The sequence below is a fragment of the Camelina sativa genome, chromosome 5, assembly GCF_000633955.1.
Source record: "Camelina sativa cultivar DH55 chromosome 5, Cs, whole genome shotgun sequence".
Classification (NCBI taxonomy): domain Eukaryota; kingdom Viridiplantae; phylum Streptophyta; class Magnoliopsida; order Brassicales; family Brassicaceae; genus Camelina; species Camelina sativa.
The window spans coordinates 5,097,749-5,121,111 of NC_025689.1; the positions used below are offsets into that span (position 1 = coordinate 5,097,749).

Sequence of the window (23,363 nt, forward strand, 5' to 3'; positions counted from 1 at the left end):
GGAATGCGAGCAAGGATCTGAAAGTGAAGAGAATAACACCAAGGCATTTGCAGCTTGCAATCAGGGGAGATGAGGAGCTTGACACTCTCATCAAAGGAACTATTGCAGGAGGTGGTGTGATCCCTCACATCCACAAGTCCCTTGTCAACAAAGTCACCAAGGATTGAGTTTCCTCCGTCTCCGAGTACTATGTTCTTTCTTTCCTATATTAGCTTCTGGCTTCAGGTTTAGGAGTGGATTTTTTAGTTTATTGATCTAGTTTGCTCTCTTATGGACGCCCTCAAGTGTATATGAGTTCATTTTAACTCGTAGGTCTCTACTCTCTTGTTTTAGACTCAATACTCTTGTGATCTTTGACTTGCTAATGCTTACATGATTAAGGATTATGGTTTCTTGATTTTCTTGGCTTCCTATACTGTTGCATGCCCCTCTTTTAGGTAACCCAGATAATTGAAATCCTCGATTAGATGATGAAACCAACACTCAAACATTCATAGCAACTGGTGACAAACGGCATGTGATTGTTTCACAATTCTAAATAGTTATATAGAAGAACTAGACAAACTCATAAGACTATCCCAGAACTTAGTCTTCAAGCAAGCACACACTAGTCCTCATAGATTGAGGAGCACGACTACCACACAGAGCTAGGAACTAAACCATCAAAGTTTACACTTGGGTTTGATTCTTGAAGGTAAATAATTAAAAGTCCATTCATCTTCCCACAGTTGCCTTTCTTGTATCAACCCTGGACCTGCAGCAAGAAAGTTGTTCATAAACACAACTTGCAATATCTTTGGTTTACTTTACTAGCTGAGTTATAAGAAATGTTGTTATTTTTACTTTTATTAATTGCAGGCTTGAAGGTGTCTTCCATGTGGCATAATAGGTTGCACAGTTTCAAATGCCTCGACGAGTAATGCAACTTTCTTCTTCCTTGCTGGGGCAAGTTTACTAACAGCACGCTGCAGAGCATAATCAATCATCCAATCCTCTGAGTTTCTCCTCTCATCTATGTCTTGATGCTTGAGGTCAACCTTTTCAGCATCCTCCTCCACTACAATTGGAAGGTAATTTGGTTCTATTGGGTTGAATGCTCTTAAATCCTCAGTCTCTGCAACAGATTTCTTGCATTTGATGATAGTCCATGAAATGGTAGAGTCTGGCTCTTCTTGGTTGCAGGGTTTTCGTGTACGCTTAAATGGAACCTTTGTGTTTTCTTCTGTCATCAATATAACTTCATTCTGGTCTTGAGACTCCTCTTTGCAATCTTCAGCTTTATCCTTTAAAATCTCTTCACCAGCATCATCTTTATCATTAACTTCTGAAATAAAGCAACTAGATTGATCAACATCATCATCTTTGTTTTCTTTCTCTTGGATCTCTTTCACAGAGTCATCTACCAAAGTCTCCTCCATTGCGTTATCTGCTTCTGAGTTCTTGGTCATATGGATAACTTCAGAATCAAAGCAACAAGATTGTTCAGCCTCTCCATCTCTGTTTCCTATATCTTGATTCTCATTCATAGAGTCCTCCACCAGAGCCTCCTCCAAATCAGATTCTTTTGAAAGATAAGCATCTCCATCTCTGTTTGCTTTCTCTTGAACCTCATCTACCAAAGTCTCCTCCAAACCAGATTCTTTTAACTCGGTGTCATGATCACCTTCTGAAAACATTACCATCTCAGCACTATCAGAGTAATCATCAGAATCAGTTTCAGAACGAGGTGCTCCTTCAGAAAGAGTCTCTGAGATTGGACTATCAATATTACCCTCAAAAGCACCTCCACTTCCATGCTCAAACTCTTTCTTCCCCTCTATACTTATCTTCACAAACTCTTCCTTAGAAGCTTCCATATTCACACTCTTCTGGGACTTCAAACTCTGTCTCCTCGAGGATATAAAGCTTTTCAGAGGAGGATACTGCACGGAGTGAAGATGACCGTTGAGCGAACAATACGTGTAAGGACAAACTTTCAAAACAGAGGTTCCATTTACTTGATCATATGTGTCGCCATGATTAAGCATCAGATACTCTGGAAACTTGGAATCTTTTAAAGTAGAAGAACAAGTAGCTCTCTGTGAGCATCTCTTGAAACTAGGAGCCTTTGTCAAACCCCTACCGATCCTAGAACTCGGCTTGTTATAACTTCTTTCCTTGTTAACTCCATAACGAGAATCATGTTTTGAACCGGTTTGGTTCTTCTGATTCCTAGAAAGATTAAATATTTCNATTAACTTGATCATATGTCTCGCCATGATTAAGCATCAGATACTCTGGAAACTTGGAATCTTTTAGAGTCGAAGAACAAGTAGCTCTCTGTGAGCATCTCTTGAAACTAGGAGCCTTTGTCAAACCCCTACCGATCCTAGAACTCGGCTTGTTATTACATCTATCCTTGTTAACTCCATAACGAGAATCATGTTTTGAACCGGTTTGGTTCTTCTGATTCCTAGATAGATTAAGTCTTTTCTTGTTCTCCTTTCTTGCCTCGGAGCTACTGGTGCCTTTCATGTAATTAGGTGAACCACCTGTCACTTTAACAACAAGATCATGGTTTGGTGTTGCTTGTGACTTACCTGATTGAGAAGAAACAGTAGTATTGTCTTTAAGCTTCCTCCTAGGCTTTGTTCTCTTCATCATCATCATCTCCGGTCCAAGGTTCTTGAGATGTTCTTGACCGAATCGAGTTTCAGCTGGTTGGGAATTGAAAGAAGACTCGAGTACTAGACAAGTCTTCCTCTGAACCATCTTTCCTAATCCCCAAGGTTCTTGCTTTGCCTGAAGACAAAGCTATTGTTTTGTTTAGAGGAGAAGAAAAATGGGGAGAATATCAATGGTGTGGTAGGGTAAAGATACGTGTGCGGTTTTGTCTCAGTGCCTTTTGTAACTTTACGTGAATTTGGTTCAAACTTAAAACAAATGAAAGATTTTTGAATACTTTGTGATTTGAACAAGCACTGATAAAGAGATTGGTTTTGGTATGGTGTGGTGGGTCTACTTGTCTTTATAATTGTGGCCATTTTTTAAGGGATGATTAATTATTGCTTCTTCGTGTTACACGAAATAATGCGCATTATGTTTTGTTTTGTCTTTCTCTCTCAAATCTTCTTTTTTTAGGCTCCTCTGTACCCCACAACAAACTAGGAAATCACAAGTGTTGGTTTAGTCCACAAAGGTGTGTTATAAAAAATATAATATTGACCAATATTATAAACCAAATACAAGTTTTTGATGTAGTGCTTTTGCTTTTAAAGTTTGTTATTTCTTTTGATTCGGAAATTATTTGTTGTAAATTCAAGAATTAGCTATTGTTCATAGGGAAATGTAATCATCAAAACTAGGTTGGATTTCTATGTTAACATAAATACATAATACTAGATTGACTAATCATCTCCAGTCTCCACGCAAATTTTGTGATTTTATAAAACCTTTGTGATTATATAAAAAAGAATCCCAAACATAAATTAAATAAAAATGTATCCCAAACGAGGTTGTGATTAACGTAATGCATCATGCATGTGGATGTGGTTGTGGTTTCGTCATGATCACGAATTGGTAGCAACTGGAAAATTAGATGTTTCTGGTTATTAATGATTTATTTAATTTAATTTTGTAGTTCCAGGTAGAAAAATTAGAATTTTCGCCGAGAGAAAAACATTCAAAAATATTTGCTTCTTCGTGTTGAGGGAATGGTTGATTAATTATTGCTCATTCGTGTTGCACGAAATAATCATGCGCATTATGTTCGTTTTTGTTTTTGATTTCTAGAATAAGGAAGCTAGAGTTTATTAGTATTAGATTCATTGATTATATAAATATATTTACTAGACTATGTTTCTAATGTAAGTATATTATTTTAAATTTAGGCTTTGAAAGTTTGTTTATGAATGAAACCTCTCAGCAAAATCTTTGGAAAATAAGCAAAAGATCTACTTAGGGCGGAGTCTTTGCATTGATATCTTTTTTACACACCTCAGCTACCACAACAAGCAATATATCCTTCTACTGCATCATCCCGTTTGTAAATTGAGACTAATCATCCCTTTTTTTCTTTTTTTTTTTTTCTCCTTTTGAGCATCCTCATACGTTAAAACCAATATGAATTCGCTTCTTCAATAGCTTTTCAAATGCGGCAAGTCTCAACCTGTTTTGATCACATAGACGCTTTTCTAAATGGCTTTGTTCTATTCTTTTGCCTCGTACAGGCTTCTTGATTTGGATCACACTTGGAACATAAGAGCACACATCTGGCCTACAATACTCCTCTGTAGGTACTCCAGGATCCAATTTTGTTACGTGTCCAGCCACTCCAACTACGTTAATATATCTTTCGCGACGGCCGCGATCCTCACATTTATATTGCGTACCAAAACTCATGAAAACTTTCTTCTTCTCGTCAATGAAGAAACCAATAGGAAAATCTATCTTACGGCTCGGATCCACTATTCTCAAGAACGTGCTCCAGGTCACCATTTCGGACTCGATCTTAGTTGTAATCCATATCTCAAACCCATAATCATAGTGGTGGTGAAATAAAGCTGCAATCTTCTCTTCTTTAACACAAGATAAATTCACAAGATGGCAGAGGCAGAAGCGGCCCAAATCTCTCTCTTGTAAAATCAAAACAGATTATGTGATCCGTACAACCTTCTGAGCTCCTTTCGTTAGCACACCAGTAACTGTTTCCCTTGAGAGAAACGCTATGGTCTGCACAATATATCCTCCAGTGTGGAGCGACGTCAAGAGTTGTCCATAAACCAGTATCAAAATCGTAGATTTCGTACCAACAAAATTGCTCTCTGTGAAAATAATCTACAAACCTCAACAATTTAAGGCTACGACAAGATTCCTTATCCTCGTATCCTAGACCATAACAAAATGAGTCCCATATGTATGGACGGTGAGAGAATCTGAGGTTGATCCACCTTGTTTGCCCCAAATACGGATTCCAAACCACAATCCTAGTAACGTCTTTCAAGATGCATAAAATTAAACCCTCATAGTGGAAGAGTCGATCTATGCTTACTTGTTTGCTCGGGAAACTAATTTGACCTTTATGCTCTATAGATGGATCAACGTCGTCCACGAAGCCGCTCATTAGATAGAGATTGTTAGGCATCATGGCGATCATCATAGACTCACCTTTTCTTGTGGCTTTGCCAATGTGCTTCTTCCTAAAGCTCTCACTTTTGGATAAATCGTCCCAACTTTTGCAAGTTAAACGCACTGCTTTCATGGATTTCAAGGGAAGCCATGAAATAATCTCCTCTATCAAATCTCTTGGAAGATTGGAGATCATCGTCGTCGTCATCGTTCAAAATGACACAACAAATGTTTTTCTTTTCGGCTAAGGTAAATGAAAAAAGTATACAAAACACAAATCAATTAAAGAAGATACATAAAAAACCCTAAATAAAGTTGGGCCTAGCGTGTGCTCTAGAATCTAGTAAGGCTTTTAGATGTCGTTTACTCTGTTTAGAAAGTTAATAAGAGTCGGTTTAAGTTAAACGACTCGTATCGTAAGTACACACCATGATGTACTTTATCTATCATGATTCATGAAAGATATATATGCATATGGTTCCAAGAGCATCTCCAAGTATTTCCAAAACACAACCCCTCTCAGTGTTCTGCTCGGCTGCTCTTGCCAACCCTTGAGGGTAATAATCATTATAGCTCCAACAGAGTTTCAAAAAATGCAAAATACAGTATGGTGTCTTGAAGTCATGAAAGTATCAAATTCGCATCCCTCTGGATTTCCCCTGTTCCAAACGTCTCATTGAATCTGTCAAAGTCTCTTTGACCCTAAAGCTTGAGACTTCGGTTTTTCTAGATAGTATCGCTATAACGTGACAAACTTCAAATATTATGAAGAAGACGAATCCAGTTAGAAGGTTTTAGAATGTGGTTTTAACTCTTGTTAAAAGGTGTGTTTAATTTGAGTCGGTTAAGTTAAACAGCTTTTGTCCTCTGTTTTCTCAGTTCTAAAGTTCAATAACCTAAAAACCTTTCATTATAATTAACAAACTTCTTCTTCTCTCTCACTTGTCTCAATCATAATAATCTTATGATCATACTGAGCCGTCCATCTTCCTTCGTGGTACTTCTCTCCTCTGATTTCTTGCGGCTAAGGTAAAAAGTACACGACACAACAGTTTAAGAAGATACATAAATAACCCTAAGTAAAGTTGGGCCCATTGTGGGCTTCAGGATCTAGTCAAATTTGAGTCAGTTCTAGTAAAATGCCAAATCCCTTTATAATAAAACGGAAGTACACAACATTATTTTGGTAGACTTTATAATTTTAATAAATGGTTACAAATAGGTTATACATACATTGTAAATTAATCCATATATTAATTGTAACAAATAAAACCTTAATTGTAATAGAAAATCTTAAACGGGTTATTCTAAATTGATAGTTCATGGATATTCCAAACTTTATTTCGGAAGATCACGTATATGGTTCCAAATATCTAGAATCACAATATTACCAATTTATTTTCCACAGATTTTATTGATAAACCACATCAATAAAAAAGTTAAAGGGATAAAAATATACTCACAATCATAAAAAGTAATCAAATCTCGCTAATTTAACAAGATTAATCGTGATCTTCGGGATCGTATTCAGAAATTAAAAATTTAATCTTAATGCTAGATTAGGACCGTGCTAGAGCACGGGTTGAAATTCCTTTTATTTATATTATAATTTTAGAATAAAATATAAATTATATGATTGATTTTAAAAGTTTCTAACGTCCTGATCTAGCATTAATCATGATCTTCAGAATCGTATTTTATTATAAAATTATAATATAAATAAAAGAAATTTCAACCCGTGCTTTAGCACGGGTCCTAATCTAGTTTTGTGTTAAAACACAAGCAACAACAGAGTAGAATCAGAGAACAAGAGAACAAGCTTGACAGATGGAGGAACCTTGTCCTCTATTCCATTTGAACTATAAGCACTGCTATTCTTGAAGACATGTTTTTCCTTGAATTTTGTAATAATAGAATCTGGAACAGGGGAATGTAATGGAGGACCATAAGCAGAGAGGAAATGCTTAATTAGTACAAGCAAGGAGAATTCAAAATCTTCGTGAAATTATTAAGAGAGATTACACACTTACACGTACCTTTTCGTCCACGCAACTCATGCAGAAAAAGTAACAGTGAACTCCAAGAGACTTAAATTAAATTGTGTTTGTTTTTTTTTCTAAAGATATGATTTGATTCTCAGATCAAAAGTAGTTAAACAATCAAATGAATGCCCTCGCAGTCGTGTACGTACATGTATTCAAACGATTACATCTTTCTGCAGTTGTGGTTAAAACAGACCATCCATTAATGGTCTAATTACTTATAGCTAACTGGTACACCTATGCTCAATCGTCACATATATAGTGTGACGTGAGACGCATGATAGCGTTTCAGTATACCAATTGGTCTCGATCGTGGAAAACGATAAGAAATACTCCCTCCGTTTCAAAATATAGGATGTTTTAAGCAAAACACGCAGATTAAGAAGTCTTTACTTTTAACAAGTTCAACCAATCAGAAACAATACTGCATAATATAAAATACTAAACTAATTTAAAAGTTGCATTGAAATTTGAAAACATCCTATATTATGAAACAAAAAAACTTCTCCAAAACATGTTATATTTTGAAACCAAACAAAAAAAGGAGTCAAAATGTACAAACAGGTTTTTAAAAGTAGCAAAGACCTTCACCACATACATGAAATTACTGGTAACAAAACACAACTTCTGATTTATTTTTGTCACACACGAGTTCAATCCTTCATCACAACACAAAAAAAACAAAACAAAAAAACATTATTGTTGGATAACACAGTAGAAAGTATAAAAGAAACCCGACAACACCAACCACGTTGCAAGCGTTTCTAAAACTTACACAGCACTCAATGTTCTGCTCCTGCCATATCACTACTGTAATCGCCATATTAATTAAGTCTCACTTCCAATAGAAAGTATATAAGATACAAGTACACAAAAAAATTTACATTTAACTTATAGTAACCAAACTAAATGTTTGACTGGATCTTCCCGTTGTTCTACCTCCGTGCCTCCTAATATTGATATATATCTTCATTCGCTTTTCAATTTCAGCAAGTCTCGACATCTTTTGATCAAACCGACGTTTTTCTATACTACTTTGTTCAATCCTTTTGTCCACACGTGAAAGTTTCTTGATCTGGACCAAACTTGGAACATACAAATTCACGCGTGGCCAATGGTAGTTTTGGCCTACAGGTAATCCAGGATCCAATTTTTTTAAGTATCCAGCCTCTCCAATGATGTCAACATAAGTTTTGGGATAGCGACAGTCACTACCAACACACATGAAGACTTTATTCTCCTCGTCAATGAAGAAACATTCTGGGAGATTTATCCAAGGCCCCGTATCAATTCTCAAGAACTTGCTCCACGACACCATTTCGGCTTCAATCGTAGTTGTAATCCATATCTCAAACTCAGAAGGATATTCATGCCAAAATAAGGCTGCAATCTTCTCTTCTTTAACACAAGATAAAGTAACACATACATTTTTGTGATCTATTAGATGGTGTATATATGAAGGTTTCTTAACGCAAGATGGCAGAGGCAGAAGCGGCCCAAATCTCTCTCTTGTAAAATCAAAACAGATAATGTGATCCTCGTCACCTTCTGAGCAGCTCCTTTCTGACACACACCAGTAGCTGTTTCCCTTAAGAGAAACGCTACTGCTTGAACAATCTATTCCCCAGTATGGAGCGACGTCAAGAGTTGTTCATAAACGAGTATCAAAATCGTACATTTCATACCAAACAAATTGCTCTTCGGGAGGAAATTTGAAAAAATCTACAAACCTCAAGACTTTGAAGTGACGACAAAGTTCTTTATCCTCTTATCCGAGAGAATAATTGGACATGTCAGCGCTTTGTGGAAAGTAACCATATCTGAGTTTGATACACCTTGTTTGCCCCAAATACGGATTCCAAACCACAATCCTAGTAACGTCTTTCAATATGCATAACAATAAACCCTCATAGTGGTCAATTCGGGATATGTTGACGTGATAATGGAACCTAAGTCTACCTCTCTGCTCTATAGATGGATCAACTTCGTCGAAGAAGCCGCTCATTAGATAAACTTTGCGAGGCATCACCACGATCATCATAGTCTCCCCTTCTCTTGTTGGTCTTGTTACTTTACCGATCTCACTTTTGGATAAATCATTCCAACTTTTGCAAGTTAATCTCACAGCTTTCACAGATTTCATGGGAAGCCTACATATAATCTCTTTTATCAAATCCATTGGAAGATCGGAGATCATCGTCGTCATTGTTTCGACCTTCAAATCAAAACCTTTTTTTTTTTTTTTTTCCTTTTCCTCTGATTTCTTGTGGCCAAAGGGAAAATCTAATAAGATAATGTGACAATTACATCATTCAGATGTTGACATATATCAATTCTAAATTTATTAAAATTTTAAAAATAGAAATGTAAAAATTCAAAACCTACTATAAAAAGGTTTTATATAAAAGTAAAATAGATAAAAGAAAACCAAAAAAATATTTCTAAACTTCCAAATGACACATGTCAGTTCTAGATTTATTAAATTTTTTAAAAGTAAAAATTTAAAAATTTAAAACCTACCATAAAAAGGTTTTATATAAAAGTAAGATAGAAAAACGAACCTAATTTTATTTAAAATCTTTTCAAGAAAAAAAAGTCTTTATAAACTTCCAAAAGTTTTGTTTTTAACAGTTTTAAAAATATTAAAAGGCCATTATAAGTAAAATATTAAAATTTAAACAACTTTAAAATTTAGAAAATATTATTGTAAGAAAAATATATATAATAGGTTATTTAATATGTTCATAAAGACAATTTGTTATTATCATAAAGTTGAAATACGAAGAGACATATAATAGGTTATTTAATATGTTCATAAAGACAATTTGTTCGTACTAGTAAAGATTAAAGAGTATATTTTAACAGTAAAATATATTTGTGTATACAAATACACTTTTAGTGGTAATGTAGATAGTAGATTTGTAAATGGATATACATTAGTGTATTATAACAAAAAAAACAACTATTTTCTTAAACTAAAAGTTTATCTCTTTACTTTTATACATTGTTTTTACTTACAAAAAGAATTATATATATATATATATATATTTTAATAACTTTGAACTCATTTACAACTATTTTCTTTAACTAAAAAGTGTATTTTTTTTTATCAACCAAACAATAAATTAAAAAGAAATTCATCGGTTAGTTGCCTAAGCCAGAGAAAAGAGGTTTACAAAAGAAACTTCAGAGATAAGAACGCTAAGCACGGGAAAGACAATCCACCTTCGAATTTGACGCACGCAGGATCCAAGAGATGGAGAATAGTGCAAAGGACTCCAGAGAGTTAAACTCATCGAGCAGGTTGGAGAAGGACGGTCAATCTTCAGGGGACTGCACCATAGTGAGTAACTTAGCACAATCAATCTCGAAATGTTGACATGCGATCCCTGCAGCACGTATCCGCTCCATGGTCCACAAGAACGCTTCTAACTCTGAATGCAGAGGGAAGGGGCTCCGTCTTATACACTTGGCCCCCAACAACAAGGTTCGCACCTCACCAATACAACACCACCAGCCCAATCTTAAATGCACATTGGTTGCTATCCAAGAACCATCAATCTGACAACAAGGTGAAGAAACCTGGACATCCGAAGACGGAGATGGAGCTGACATGACCACCGTAAAAGAGAGCACCTCTTCCCAGGCTAACTTATCGCCCAAAGCCTGAGCAATTATATCATTCGCCTCGATCTCTAGACCTTGAAAAACGTTTTTATTTATGACCTTCCAGATTGTCCATAAAATTCATGGTAATTGAAGAAGTTGATCAGGATCACCCTGTTGAGAGGCATCCCTCCAAAAAACCAAAATCCAAATTTGAGTACACCAACTCATATGGCAAAACCCTATGACGAGACCGGAGTCGGAGATAAATCTCAAACTTCACACGAGCGAAAGCATTCAAAGGAAACGTGATTAATAGTCTCAACCACATAATCAAATCTTATACACCAAATATCACTTAGATACCTCGGCATATCTATTTACTTGTATAGATAGTTTTTACTTACTAAAAATATTTACTTTATATTTTTTTGTTAAATTTAATTTAATTTAAAAAACTCCAAACCCGCACATCAGGCGGGTCCTAATCTAGTACATAAACGAAGTTGGGCCACTCGTGGGCTTTCCATTGGCTTTAAATATATAACATCATGTCTTCTTTCTTCTTTCAGTTTTTTGCAATGTCAAATTGAAGAAAATGGTAAGATCATCATCATGGCATCGAATGTCCAATTTCTTGAGAAAATATCGAAAATTTCCTCATTCGTCTTTCAAAACCAAATGGAACGAGAATCTCAAGCAGAAACATGCAATGGAAGAGCTAAGGTCTGAGTTTGATCAACCTTGTTTGGCCCCCCCTTGTTTGGCCCCGATACGGATTCCAAACCACAATCCTTTTAACGTCTTTCAAGAAGCATAACAATAAATCCTCATAGTGGCGAATTCGGGATATACTGACTTAATTGTTAAGGAAACTATGTTTACCTTTGAGCTCTATACATGGATCAACGTCAACCACGCCGCTCATTAAATAAATATTGTGAGGCTTCACCACGATCATCATTGACTCCCCTTTACTTGTTACTTTACTAATGTGCATCTTCGCAAAGCTTTCACTTTTGTATAGCACCGTTTCAGTATACCAGTTGGTCTCAATTGTGGAAAAATGATAAACAGATGTAATTTTAAACCAAAAAAAAGGAGTCAAAATGAACAAAACAGGTTTTTAAAAGTAGCAAAGACCTTCACCACATACATGAAATTACTGGTAACAAAACACAACTTCTGATTTCTTTTTGTCACACACGAGTTCAATCCTTCATCACAACACAAAAAAAAACAAAACAAAAAAACATTATTGTTGGATAACACAGTAGAAAGTATAAAAGAAACCCGACAACACCACCACGTTGCAAGCGTTTCTAAAACTTACACAGCACTCAATGTTCTGCTCCTGCCATATCACTACTGTATTCGCCATATTAATTAAGTCTCACTTCCAATAGAAAGTATATAAGATACAAGTACACATAAAAATGTACATTTAGCTTATAGTAAAATACTGACCGAATCTTCCTTTGTGCCTTGTCTTCATTAGCTTTTCAATTTCAGCAAGTCTCAACATCTTTTGATCAAACCGACGCTTTTCTATACTACTTTGTTCAATCCTTTTGTCCGCACGTGAAAGTTTCTTGATCTGGACCAAACTTGGAACATAAGAATTCACGTGTGGCAAACAGTGGTTTCGTACAGGTAATCCAGAATCCAATTTTTTTAAGTATCCAGCCTCTCCAATGATGTCAATATAGTCACTACTAACACACACGAAGACTTTCTTCTCCTCGTCAATGAAGAAACAGTCTGGAAAAGTTATCCAAACCTTCGTACAATTCTCAAGAACTTGCTCCACGACACCGTTTCGACTTCAATCTTAGTTGTAATCCATATCTCAAACTTAGAAGCATATTCATGCCGAAATAAAGCTGCAATCTTCTCTTCTTTAACACAAGATAAATTCACATATGCATATTTACGATCCCTAATAACGCAAGATGGCAGAGGCAGAAGCGGCCCAAATCTCTCTCTTGTAAAATCAAAACAGATTATGTGATCCCTAACAAAACCTTCTGAGCTCCTTCCTTTAGCACACCAGTAACTGTTTCCCTTAAGAGAAACGCTACCGCTTGAACAATATATTCTCCAGTGTGGAGCGACGTCAAGAGTTGTCCATAAACCAGTATCAAAATCGTACATCTCATACCAAAAAAATTGCTCTTCTGGCTCTCTGTGAAAAAAATCTACAAACCTCAAGACTTTGAAGTGACGACAAAGTTCTTTATCCTCCTCGTATCCGAGAGAATAATTGAACATGTCACCTATTGGTGGAAAGTAATAATATCTGAGTTTGATACACCTTGTTTGCCCCAAATACGGATTCCAAACCACAATCCTAGTAACGTCTTTCATGATGCATAACAATAAACCCTCATAGTGGTAGACTCGATATATGTTGACGTGATAGACAAACTTAAGTCTACCTCTCTGCTCTATAGATGTATCAACGCCGTCGAAGAATCCGCTCATTAGATAAAGTTTGTGACGATGCATCACCGCGATCATCATAGTCTCCCCTTCTCTTGTTGGTCTTGTTACTTTGCCGATCTCACTTTTGGATAAATCATTCCAAGTTTTGCAAGTTAATCTCGCAGCTTTCACAGATTTCATGGGAAGCCTACATATAATCTCCTTTATCAAATCCATTGGAAGATCGGAGATCATCTTTGTCATTGTTTCACCCTTCAAATCAAAACCCTAGATATAATCAACTTCTGATTTCTTGTGGCCAAGGGAAANTTTCTTGTGGCCAAAGGGAAAGTCTAATTAAAAAAAAAAAAAACCTAAACGAAGTTGGGCCAATCGTGGGCTTTCCATGGGCTTTAAATATATAACATCATGTCTTCTTCTTCTTCTTCCAATGTCGAATTGAAGAAAATGGCAAGATCATCATCATGGCATCGAATGTCCAATTTCTTGAGAAAATATCGAAAATTTCCTCATTCCTCTTTCAAAACCAAATGGAACGAGAATCTCAAGCAGAAATATGCAATGGAAGAGCTAAGAAGCAGTCTAATCACAGATTCAGAGGACGACGGTGTCGGTGGTGGTGTTATACGAACACTCGTAAGCTCATTCAGACTCCATAACTGTGAGCCATCTCCTAAAGCTTACAGATTTGTTATCAAAACCTTAGCTAAAACCTCTCAGCTTGACAACATCGCATCTGTTCTCAATCATATTGAAGTCTCTGAGAAGTTTGATACACCTGAATCCATTTTCAGAGATGTCATCTCTGCTTATGGTTTCAATGGAAGAATCGAAGAAGCGGTTGATGTTTTCTTCAAGATCCCTAATTTCAGGTGTGTGCCTTCTGCTTATACGCTCAATGCTTTGCTTTTGGTTCTTGTGAGGAAAAGAGAGAGTCTTGAATTGGTTCCTGAGGTTTTGGTGAAAGCTAGTAAGATGGGTGTGAGGTTAGAGGAATCTAGTTTGAGGATTTTGATTGATGCTTTATGTGGAATAGGTGAGGTTGATTCTGCTACTGAGTTAGTGAGGTACATGAGTGTTGATTGTGTTATTGTTGATCCGAGGTTATACTCTCGGTTGTTGAGTTCTGTATGTAAACACAAGGATGCTTCATGTTTCGATGTTCTTGGATACTTGGAAGATTTGAGAAAGACTCGGTTTTTACCAAGTTTGCGGGATTATACAGTTGTTATGAGGTTCTTGGTTGAAGGAGGAAGGGGTAAAGAAGTTGTGAGTGTGCTGAATCAGATGAAATGTGACAGAATCGAGCCTGATATTGTTTGTTACACAGTCTTGTTGCAAGGTGTGATTGCAGATGAGGAGTACTCGAAAGCAGACAAGTTTTTTGATGAGTTGCTCTTGTTGGGTTTGTCTCCTGATGTTTATACCTATAATGTGTATATTAATGGCTTATGCAAGCAGAATGATATAGAAGGCGCCTTAAAGATAATGTATTCGATGAATAAGCTAGGTTCTGAGGCTAATGTGATTACTTATAATATATTGATTAAGGGATTGGTTAAGGCCAGGGATCTGAGTCGAGCTAAGACTCTATGGAAAGAGATGGAGACGAATGGAGTTAACCGGAACAGCCACACGTATGATATTATGATTAGTGCATTTATTGAGGTAGACGATGTTGTTTCTGCTCTAGGTTTTTTGGAGGAAGCGTTTAACATTAACGTGTTTGTTAAGAGTTCAAGAACTGAGGAAGTCGTTAGCAGGTTATGTGATAAAGGCTTAGCAGTTGAACTTTTAGCACACCTGGTGTAAGCGCTATGGATCAACTCTTTTTATAGTTGTAAAATTGATGGTGTCTGATCAGGTTAGAACTTAAAAGAAGGGAAATTAGTTTGTTTGTGCAATGATTTGAGAAGAGTTCAAAACTACATGTTCGAAGCAAAAGAGAAATCTTACAAATATTATTTAACTCAAATATTGGAACTAGATTATATTTGTTCTTTACACTACTAATGTGTATACAAATTTGACACATTCATCAAACTTGACTGTGTATTGTCCTGCTTAGATTACGATGAGACCTTTAAGTAAAAGAAAGCCAGTACGCATTGAGTCATTTTGTTTAAGCGAAAGGAAGCTTCAATAGATGCATTGAGTCGTTTAGATGCCAAGTTCACATACATGAATCATTATCGTACCAACACACAGCAGAAAGTAAAAGAGAAACCCAATAAAACGAACCAACACAACTTTATCATGTAAAATAGGCATCGCACTGCAAGACGTCCCATATAGATCCCAAGAGTACCACGAAGCGTTACCAAAACACAACTTTTCTCAGTGTTCTGCTCCTGCAGACAGCTAGTGTAATCATTATAAGCCTTTAACTCCCAAAAGAGTTCCAAAAATACAGGAGCGCAATAATTTTACCTGTAACTTAAGAGTTTAGGTCTTTTAAGTATCAGGGTAACCTACCTCTTGATTTCCCCTCTCCTTTTGTGCCTCGTCCTATTAATATCTAGATTGCTTCTTCATTAGCTTTTCTATTTCAGCAAGTCTCAACATGTTTTGATCAAATCGACGCTTTTCTAAACTACTTTGTTCTATCCTTTTGCCTCTTGCAAGTTTCTTGATTTGGACCAAACTTGAAACATAAGAGCACATACTTTCCCAACGGTTTTGTTCTGCAGGTACTCCGAGAACCAAATTGTTTAAGTATCCAGCCTCTCCAATGATGTCAATATATGTTGTGGGATATATGTCAACAGATTTATACCTTCTACCAAGATACATGAAGACTTTCTTCTCCTCGTCAATGAAGAAATAAGCTGGAAAATTTATCTTAAGCTCCGTATTAATTCTCAAGAACTTGCTCCACGACACCATTTCGGCCTCGATCTTAGTTGTAATCCATATCTCAGACACAGAATCATATGAATAATTTTGGTGCTGAATTATAGCTGCAATCTTCTCTTCTTTAACACAAGATAAAGTCACACATACATATTTGTGATCCTTAACGCAAGATGGCAGAGGCAGAAGCGGCCCAAATCTCTCTCTTGTAAAATCAAAACAGATTATGTGATCCGTAACAAAACCTTCTGAGCTCCTTTCTTTAGCACACCAGTAGCTGTTTCCCTTAAGAGAAACGCTACGGTGTGAACAATGTATTCTCCAGTATTGCGCGACGTCAAGAGTTGTCCATAAACCAGTATCAAAATCGTACATTTCATACCAAAAAAATTGCTCTTGGGGCCCTCTGTGATAATAATCTACAAACCTCAACAATTTAAGGCTACGACAAGATTCCTCATCCTCGTATCCGAGAGTATAATTGAAATATCCTTGTAGAAGGTGAGAATTTCTAAGTTTGATCCACCTTGTTTGCCCCAAATACGGATTCCAAACCACAATCCTAGTAACGTCTTTCAAGAAGCATAACAATAGACCCTCATAGTGGTCAATTCCGGATATACTAACTTGCTTGTTAAGGAAACTAAGTTTACCTTTAAGCTCTATACATGGATCAACGTCAACCACACCGCTCATTAAATAAATACTGTGAGGCTGCACCACGATCATCATTGACTCCCCTTTGCTTGTTGATTTACCAATGTGCATTTTCTTAAAGCTCTCACATTGGGATAGATTGTTCCAACTTTTGCAAGTTAATCTCACAGCTTTCAGAGATTTCATGGGAAGCCTATTAATAATCTCCTCCATCAAATCCCTTGGAAGATTGGAGATAGTCGTCATTGTTTCAAATAGCAACCAAATGTGTATTTTTGAATGTAAAGGGAAAAACATAAAAGTATACACTACACATATATATTGAAGAAGATATATAAAAAACCCTAAATAAAGTTGGGCCTAGCGTGGGCTACAGAATCTAGTCAGCCTTTAGGTGTCGTTTACTCTGTTTAGAAAGATCACTATAGAGTCGGTTTAAGTTAAACGACTTGTATTGCACTTTGCACACGCCATGAATGCATATGGTTCAGTATCGATCATGTAAGACAGACAGGCATATGGTTCCAAGCATTTCCATAACTCCAACCGTGTTTAAAAAAATGCAAAAGGCAATAATTTTACATGTACGTTATAATGTGTACTACTCCCTCTCTCCCTAAAAGATTGATGTTTACACATTTTTAAAAAACAATGATTAGTTCTTGAAGTTTACAAAACATCAATTTTTGTGGAACAAAAAAATATCCAAAACATCAATCTTTGTGGGACAAAAGGAGTATTATTTGTGAAATCTTGAAGAATCAAAGTCACATCCCTCTGGATTTCCCCCTGATCCAAACCTCTCCTCTCATAGAATCTGTTGGTCTCTTTGACCCTAAGCTTGATACTCCGGTTATTGGTAGATAGTACCGCTAAGACTCTAACGAGACAAACTTCAAATAATTATGTAGAAGACGAATCAAGATAGAAAGGTTGAAATGTGGTTTACTATTTTTAGAAAACATTGTTCGAGTCGGTTAAGTTAAACAGCTAATTTCTACTCTGTTTTCTCATTTCTTTCAAACTAAAACCATTCATAACCAAAATGTGGTTTAGTGTTTTTAGATACCAAGTTCAGATACATGAAACTTAACATAAATTCAAACCCTAAACCCAAAACATTATCGTACCAACACACAGCAGAAAGTAAAAGAGAAACCCAATAAAACGAACCAACACACATCAGGAAGTAAAGAAGACAACCCCAATAGAACGAGCAACATCATATGGTCCTTTATCATATAAGATAGGCATCGCACTGCAAGAAGTCCCATATAGAACCAAGAGTACCACGAAGCATTTCCAAAACGCAACTTTTCTCAATGTTCTGCTCCTGCAGACAGCAAGTGTATTCATTGTAAGCCTTACACTTCCAAAAAGAGTTTCAAAAAGAGCGCAATAATTTTACCTGTAACTTGAAGTTTAGGTCTTTAAGTATCAGGGTAACCTCCCTCTTGATCTCCCCTGTTCCAATCCTCTCATTGAATCTATCAGTCTCTCTTACCTTAAGCCTTAGAGTTTGGTTTCTGTAGATAGTAGCTCTAACGTAACAAGCTTCAAATACTTTGTATCCATCCTCGGATGAAGCTTTACCTAATGGCCACCTTAAACCGCCTTTCACATTTGGATCAACAGTCGCTGAATCCAATAGTGCTTTAATCCATCAGTAGAAAGATAACCAACCCAGCCTAAGTCTAAAAGAGGCGTTTTATCAAGAAAGATATATATTACCAAAAATTCAACTCACTGTAAGAGACGTCATTTTCCTTTTAGCAGTGAGCATCAGTCTCATGTCGAGATTCTTGTCAATGCATGACACATCAATAACCATATGCCTTACAGGATTACGCTCGGCCTGTGCAACAGCAAAAAAACTCAAAGTTCAATGTAAGATGTTCAAAGCCAAATAAGGTAAAAATCTGGCATATATCAAGTTCATATCAACGATAAGGTGAATTATATGGATCATTGACGAATAATGAAGAGATTTTACTATAATTCTTATGACATACACAAAGAACTCGAAACTTGCCTTGTACATACTGAGCCGTCCATTTTCCTTGAGGCTACATCTGCAGTTGATGGTTGCATTGGGACGAGTATAGTGTGATACCTGAAAGTAGAAGCCAAACACAATCAAACACATTCAAATGACATCAAAGGGACAGATCCAAACACGTACCTTCACAATGTATGTTTCCTTTACCAAGTCAAAAAACAATCCAAGGCTTGGTACAGCTTCAGACTTAATGTGTTGTAAGTAAGACGCTGGGACATCTGTAGAGAACGTCTTAATGTTTTTCAGCGAAGATTCACTCACAGGACTACCTTGATGCCTGGTTATATGATGTAAGAGTTTAGAAGAAGAAATACAAAGAGGTTCTGTAAGCAAAAAGATGTCAGATCAGAAGCTTACCCATAGAAGAAATTTTTACCAAACCGAGCAACCAATCTCAATACATGATGCTCCTCCATTTTAGTCTTAGCTCGCTCATATGCCAACACAAGATCCTCCTCAACCTTCTCTGCTACCAACAGCCACTGTTCTTTCTTTTCTTCACTCTCTACAAGATTCATGTTCACTTAATATAAACATATAAACACAGTTAAATATACACAATGCATCCTTCTTTTGACTAGAAAGATCATAACACTAACAAAGTAGTCAAAACTAGATGATGTCTGTATTTGTCAACACATAACCAAAGTCCAAATACTGCGTTAAGACACAAAAAAAGTCTGCATAAAGGTTACATCTCTCTAACGATTACAACACTAACAAACACAGTTCCTTACCGTTTTGGAGATTGTTGAGTATCAGTACCGAAGGCTTTTCTCCTTTTTTGCACACGACAGAATCTGAGGACAAGGGCACAAACTTAACATACGAAGGAACCTCATCCTCAATTCCATTTGAACCAACAAGAAACCATTTGAAAATCGAATCTCCTGAATAGACTATCCGGTTGCATGTATCAGTGCTACTGTTAAAGCTGAGGTTTTGCTTGGATTTTGTGACAAGAGAATCTGGAACAGGGGCAGGTTTGGTTGGATCCTTCAAATGCCTCTTGTGTGGTGGAATATAAGACATGTTTAAACCTGAAATTCACCCAAAAAAAAAAACAAAAAACGAATTCAAGAAAAAGAAAAAAACTTGAACTTGGAGCTCAGAATATATCCAAAGGAGTGACGAGGTAAGAGATATATATTTAAGGACAGAGAATTCTAAGGTGGGAAGGTGAGAAGGCGAATTATACCCTTTAGTCGACTCAACGCCTTTTCATGTTCCTACAGAGAGAAGTAAGTAACAGTGAACTTCAAGATTGTGTTTTGTTTCGATAAGGATCACAATTGGACATGTCAGTTATGAGTCCATAACTCAAAACTCAAGCCTGCGCTGGAAAAATCAGGTTCCCGAGGGGCCTCTGGTCTTTAAATGCAGGTGTTATTGAAGCAAAGTTTGATACGAATTTTGTGAAAAAGTAACAATTTTTAAGTATTTTAAGCTTAGTGAAAAAAGGAAAAAAAATTGTATTTTTAGGCAATTTCTCAATTGTTTTTCCTAAAAAAGTCTCTCTCTCTTTCTCTCTCTCTTCGCCCCTACCTATTAATTATTATTCTTATTTTTGAAATCTTGAAGTATGATGTCTTGAAGAATCAAAGTCACATCCCTCTGGATTTCCCCCTGTTCCAAACCTCTCCTCTCATAGAATCTTGACCCTAAGCTTGATACTCCGGTTATTGGTAGATATATAGTACCTCTAAAACTTTTAACGAGATTAACTTCAAATAATTATGTAGAATACGAATCAAGTTAGAAAGGTTGAAATGTGGCTTACTGTTTTTAGAAAACATTGTTTGAGACGGTTAAGTTAAGCAGCTAATTTCTACACTGTTTTCTCATTTCTTTCAAACTAAAACCTTTCATAATATTTTAACAAACTTCTTCATCTTTCTCACTTCTCTCAACTAATACAATAGTATTATATAGATATCAGCTCCCGTATTCAGAACTTGCTCCACGAATCTCAATCTTGGTCGTATTCCAAATCTCAAGGTCACATTCATAACCAAAATGTGGTTTACTGTTTATAGATACCAAGTTCAGATACATGAAACTTGACATAAGTTCAAACCCTAAACCCAAAACATTATCGTACCAACACACAGCAGAAAGTAAAAGAGAAACCCAATAAAACGAACCAACACACGTCAGGAAGTAAAAAAGACAACCCCAATAGAACGAGCAACATCATATGGTCCTTTATCATGTAAGATAGGCATCGCACTGCAAGAAGTCCCATATAGAACCAAGAGTACCACGAAGCATTTCCAAAACACAACTTTTCTCAATGTTCTGCTCCTGCAGACAGCAAGTGTATTATTCATTACAAGCCTTACACTTCCAAAAAGAGTTTCAAAAATACAAGAGCGCAGTAATTTACCTGTAACTTAGAGTTTAGGTCTTTAAGTATCAGTGTAATCTCCCTCTTGATCTCCCCTGTTCCAATCCTCTCATTGAATCTGTCAGTCTCTCTTACCCTAAGCCTTTGAGTTTGGCTTTTGTAAATAGTAGCTCTAACGTGACAAGCTTCAAATACTCTGTATCCATCCTCAGATGAAGCTTTACCGAAAGGCCACCTTAAACCGCCTTTCACATTTGGATCAACAGTCGCTGAACCCAGTAGTGCTTTAATGTTGCTTATCTCTTTATCCTGCCCATCATAGAAAGATCACCCAACCTAAGTCTAAAAGAGGCGTTTATCCAGATATATATATATATATATATATATATATATAATATATTACCAAAATTCAACTCACTGTAAGAGACGTCATTTTCCTTTTAGCACTGAGCATCAGTCTCATGTCGAGATTCTTGTCAATGCATGACACATCAACAACCATATGCCTTACCGGATTAAGCTCGGCCTGTGCAACAACAACAGCAAAAAACTCAAAGTTCAAAGACAGTTAGGTAAAAATCTGGCATGTATCAAGTTAATACCAATGATAAGATGAATTATATGGAGAGAACATGGCTTTTATCTTTGATTCTTGTTTTTATGTGTTGTTCTTGTTGGATCATTAAGGAATAAAGAAGAGATTTTACTCTAATTCTAATCACATACAGAAAGAACTCGAAACTTGCCTTGTACATACTGAGCCGTCCATCTTCCTTGAGGGTACATTTGCAGTTGATGGTTGCATTCGGACAAGTATGATGCGATACCTGAAAATAGAAGCCAAACACAATCAAATACATTCAAATGACATCAAAGGGACATATCCAAACACGTACCTTCACAGTGTATGTTTCCTTTTCTAAGTCAAAAGAGAATCCATGGCTTGGTACAACCTCAGACTTAATGTGTTGTAAGTAAGACGTTGGGACATCTGTAGAGAACGTCTTAGAGTTTTTCAGCGAACATTCACCCACAGGACCACCTTGATGCCTGGTTATATGTTGTAAAAGTTAGAAGAAGACATACAAAGAGGTTCTGTAAAACAAACAGATGTCAGATCAGAAGCTGAATCGCTTACCCATAGAAGAAAATTTTACCAAACCGAGCAACCAATCTCAATACATGATGATGCTCCTCCATTTTAGTCTTAGCTCGCTCATATGCCAACACAAGATCCTCCTCAACCTTCTCTGCTACTAACAGCCACTGTTCTTTTTTCTCTTCACTCTCTACAATATTCATATTCACATAACATTAACATATAAAAACACAGTTAAAAAAATACACAGTGCATCTTCTTTTGACTAGAAAGATCATAACACCAACAAAGTAGTCACAACTAGATGATGTTTGTATTGTCCAACACATAACCAAAGTCCAAATACTGCGTCAAGACACAAAAAAGTCTGCATAAAGCTTACACCTTTTTTAACTATTACAACACTAACAAACGCAGATCCTTACCGTTTTGGAGATTGTTGAGCATCAGTACCGAAGGCTTTTCTCCTTTTCTGCACTCGACATCTGAGGACAAGGGCACAAACTTAACATAAGAAGGAACCTCATCCTCAATTCCATTTGAACCAACAAGAAACCATTTGGAAATCGAATCTCCTGAATAGACTATCCGGTTGCATTTATCACTGCTACTGTTAAAGCTGAGGTTTTTCTTGAATTTTGCAACAAGAGAATCTGGAACAGGGGCAGGTTTGGTTGGATCCTTCAGATGCCTCTTATGTGGTGGAATATAAGACATGTTTAAACCTGAAATTCACCCAAAAAAAAAAACAAAAAACGAATTCAAGAAAAAGAAAAAAACTTGAACTTGGAGCTCAGAATATATCCAAAGGAGTGACGAGGTAAGAGATATATATTTAAGGACAGAGAATTCTAAGGTGGGAAGGTGAGAAGGCGAATTATACCCTTTAGTCGACTCAACGCCTTTTCATGTTCCTACAGAGAGAAGTAAGTAACAGTGAACTTTAAAATTAACTCATCGGTGACAATTTATATTGTGTTTTGTTTCGATAAGGATCGCAATTGGACAAGTCAATTATGAGTCCATAACCCAAAACTCAAGCTTGCGCTGGAAAAATCAGGTTCCCGAGGGGCCTCTGGTCTTTAAATGCAGGTTTTATTGAAACAAAGGTTTGGTTTTGATACGAATTTTGTGTAAAGTAACAATTTT

General features: G+C 36.4%; 4 protein-coding genes and 4 pseudogenes across 6 annotated transcripts; 1 reads left to right on the top strand and 7 right to left on the bottom strand.

Moving 5' to 3' along the window:
* LOC104785570 lies at positions 464 to 2,934 on the bottom strand. Of its 2 annotated transcripts, none has more exons than XM_019245708.1 (3): positions 2,235 to 2,934; positions 844 to 1,993; positions 464 to 754 (listed from the first exon to the last, which is right to left on the bottom strand). In XM_019245708.1, exons 1-2 carry the CDS (start codon positions 2,749 to 2,751, stop codon positions 849 to 851), a joined length of 1,662 nt encoding a protein of 553 aa, XP_019101253.1. In that variant the 5' UTR covers positions 2,752 to 2,934; the 3' UTR covers positions 464 to 754; positions 844 to 848. The 2 variants fall into 2 exon arrangements, with proteins under 2 accessions (XP_019101253.1, XP_019101254.1); XM_019245709.1 differs by having other exon boundaries at positions 844 to 2,231; positions 2,473 to 2,933.
* On the bottom strand, positions 4,084 to 5,314 carry LOC104788909 (annotated as a pseudogene).
* Positions 8,035 to 9,354, bottom strand: LOC104788910 (annotated as a pseudogene).
* Positions 12,199 to 13,442, bottom strand: LOC104788911 (annotated as a pseudogene).
* Positions 13,647 to 15,185, top strand: LOC104785571 (pentatricopeptide repeat-containing protein At2g38420, mitochondrial-like). Its single transcript, XM_010510812.1, has one exon. It carries the CDS (start codon positions 13,647 to 13,649, stop codon positions 15,009 to 15,011), a length of 1,365 nt encoding a protein of 454 aa, XP_010509114.1. The 3' UTR covers positions 15,012 to 15,185.
* On the bottom strand, positions 15,711 to 16,955 carry LOC104788913 (putative F-box protein At5g41500). The gene has a single exon (XM_010514678.1). The coding sequence runs from the start codon at positions 16,953 to 16,955 to the stop codon at positions 15,711 to 15,713; it is 1,245 nt and encodes a 414-aa protein (XP_010512980.1).
* Positions 17,692 to 20,119, bottom strand: LOC104785573 (annotated as a pseudogene).
* On the bottom strand, positions 20,728 to 23,327 carry LOC104785572. Of its 2 annotated transcripts, XM_010510813.2 has the most exons (8): positions 23,098 to 23,327; positions 22,640 to 22,939; positions 22,254 to 22,404; positions 22,012 to 22,165; positions 21,862 to 21,942; positions 21,534 to 21,641; positions 21,155 to 21,424; positions 20,728 to 21,072 (listed from the first exon to the last, which is right to left on the bottom strand). In XM_010510813.2, exons 2-8 carry the CDS (start codon positions 22,929 to 22,931, stop codon positions 20,977 to 20,979), a joined length of 1,152 nt encoding a protein of 383 aa, XP_010509115.1. In that variant the 5' UTR covers positions 22,932 to 22,939; positions 23,098 to 23,327; the 3' UTR covers positions 20,728 to 20,976. The 2 variants fall into 2 exon arrangements, with proteins under 2 accessions (XP_010509115.1, XP_010509116.1); XM_010510814.2 differs by lacking the exon at positions 23,098 to 23,327 and having other exon boundaries at positions 22,640 to 23,089.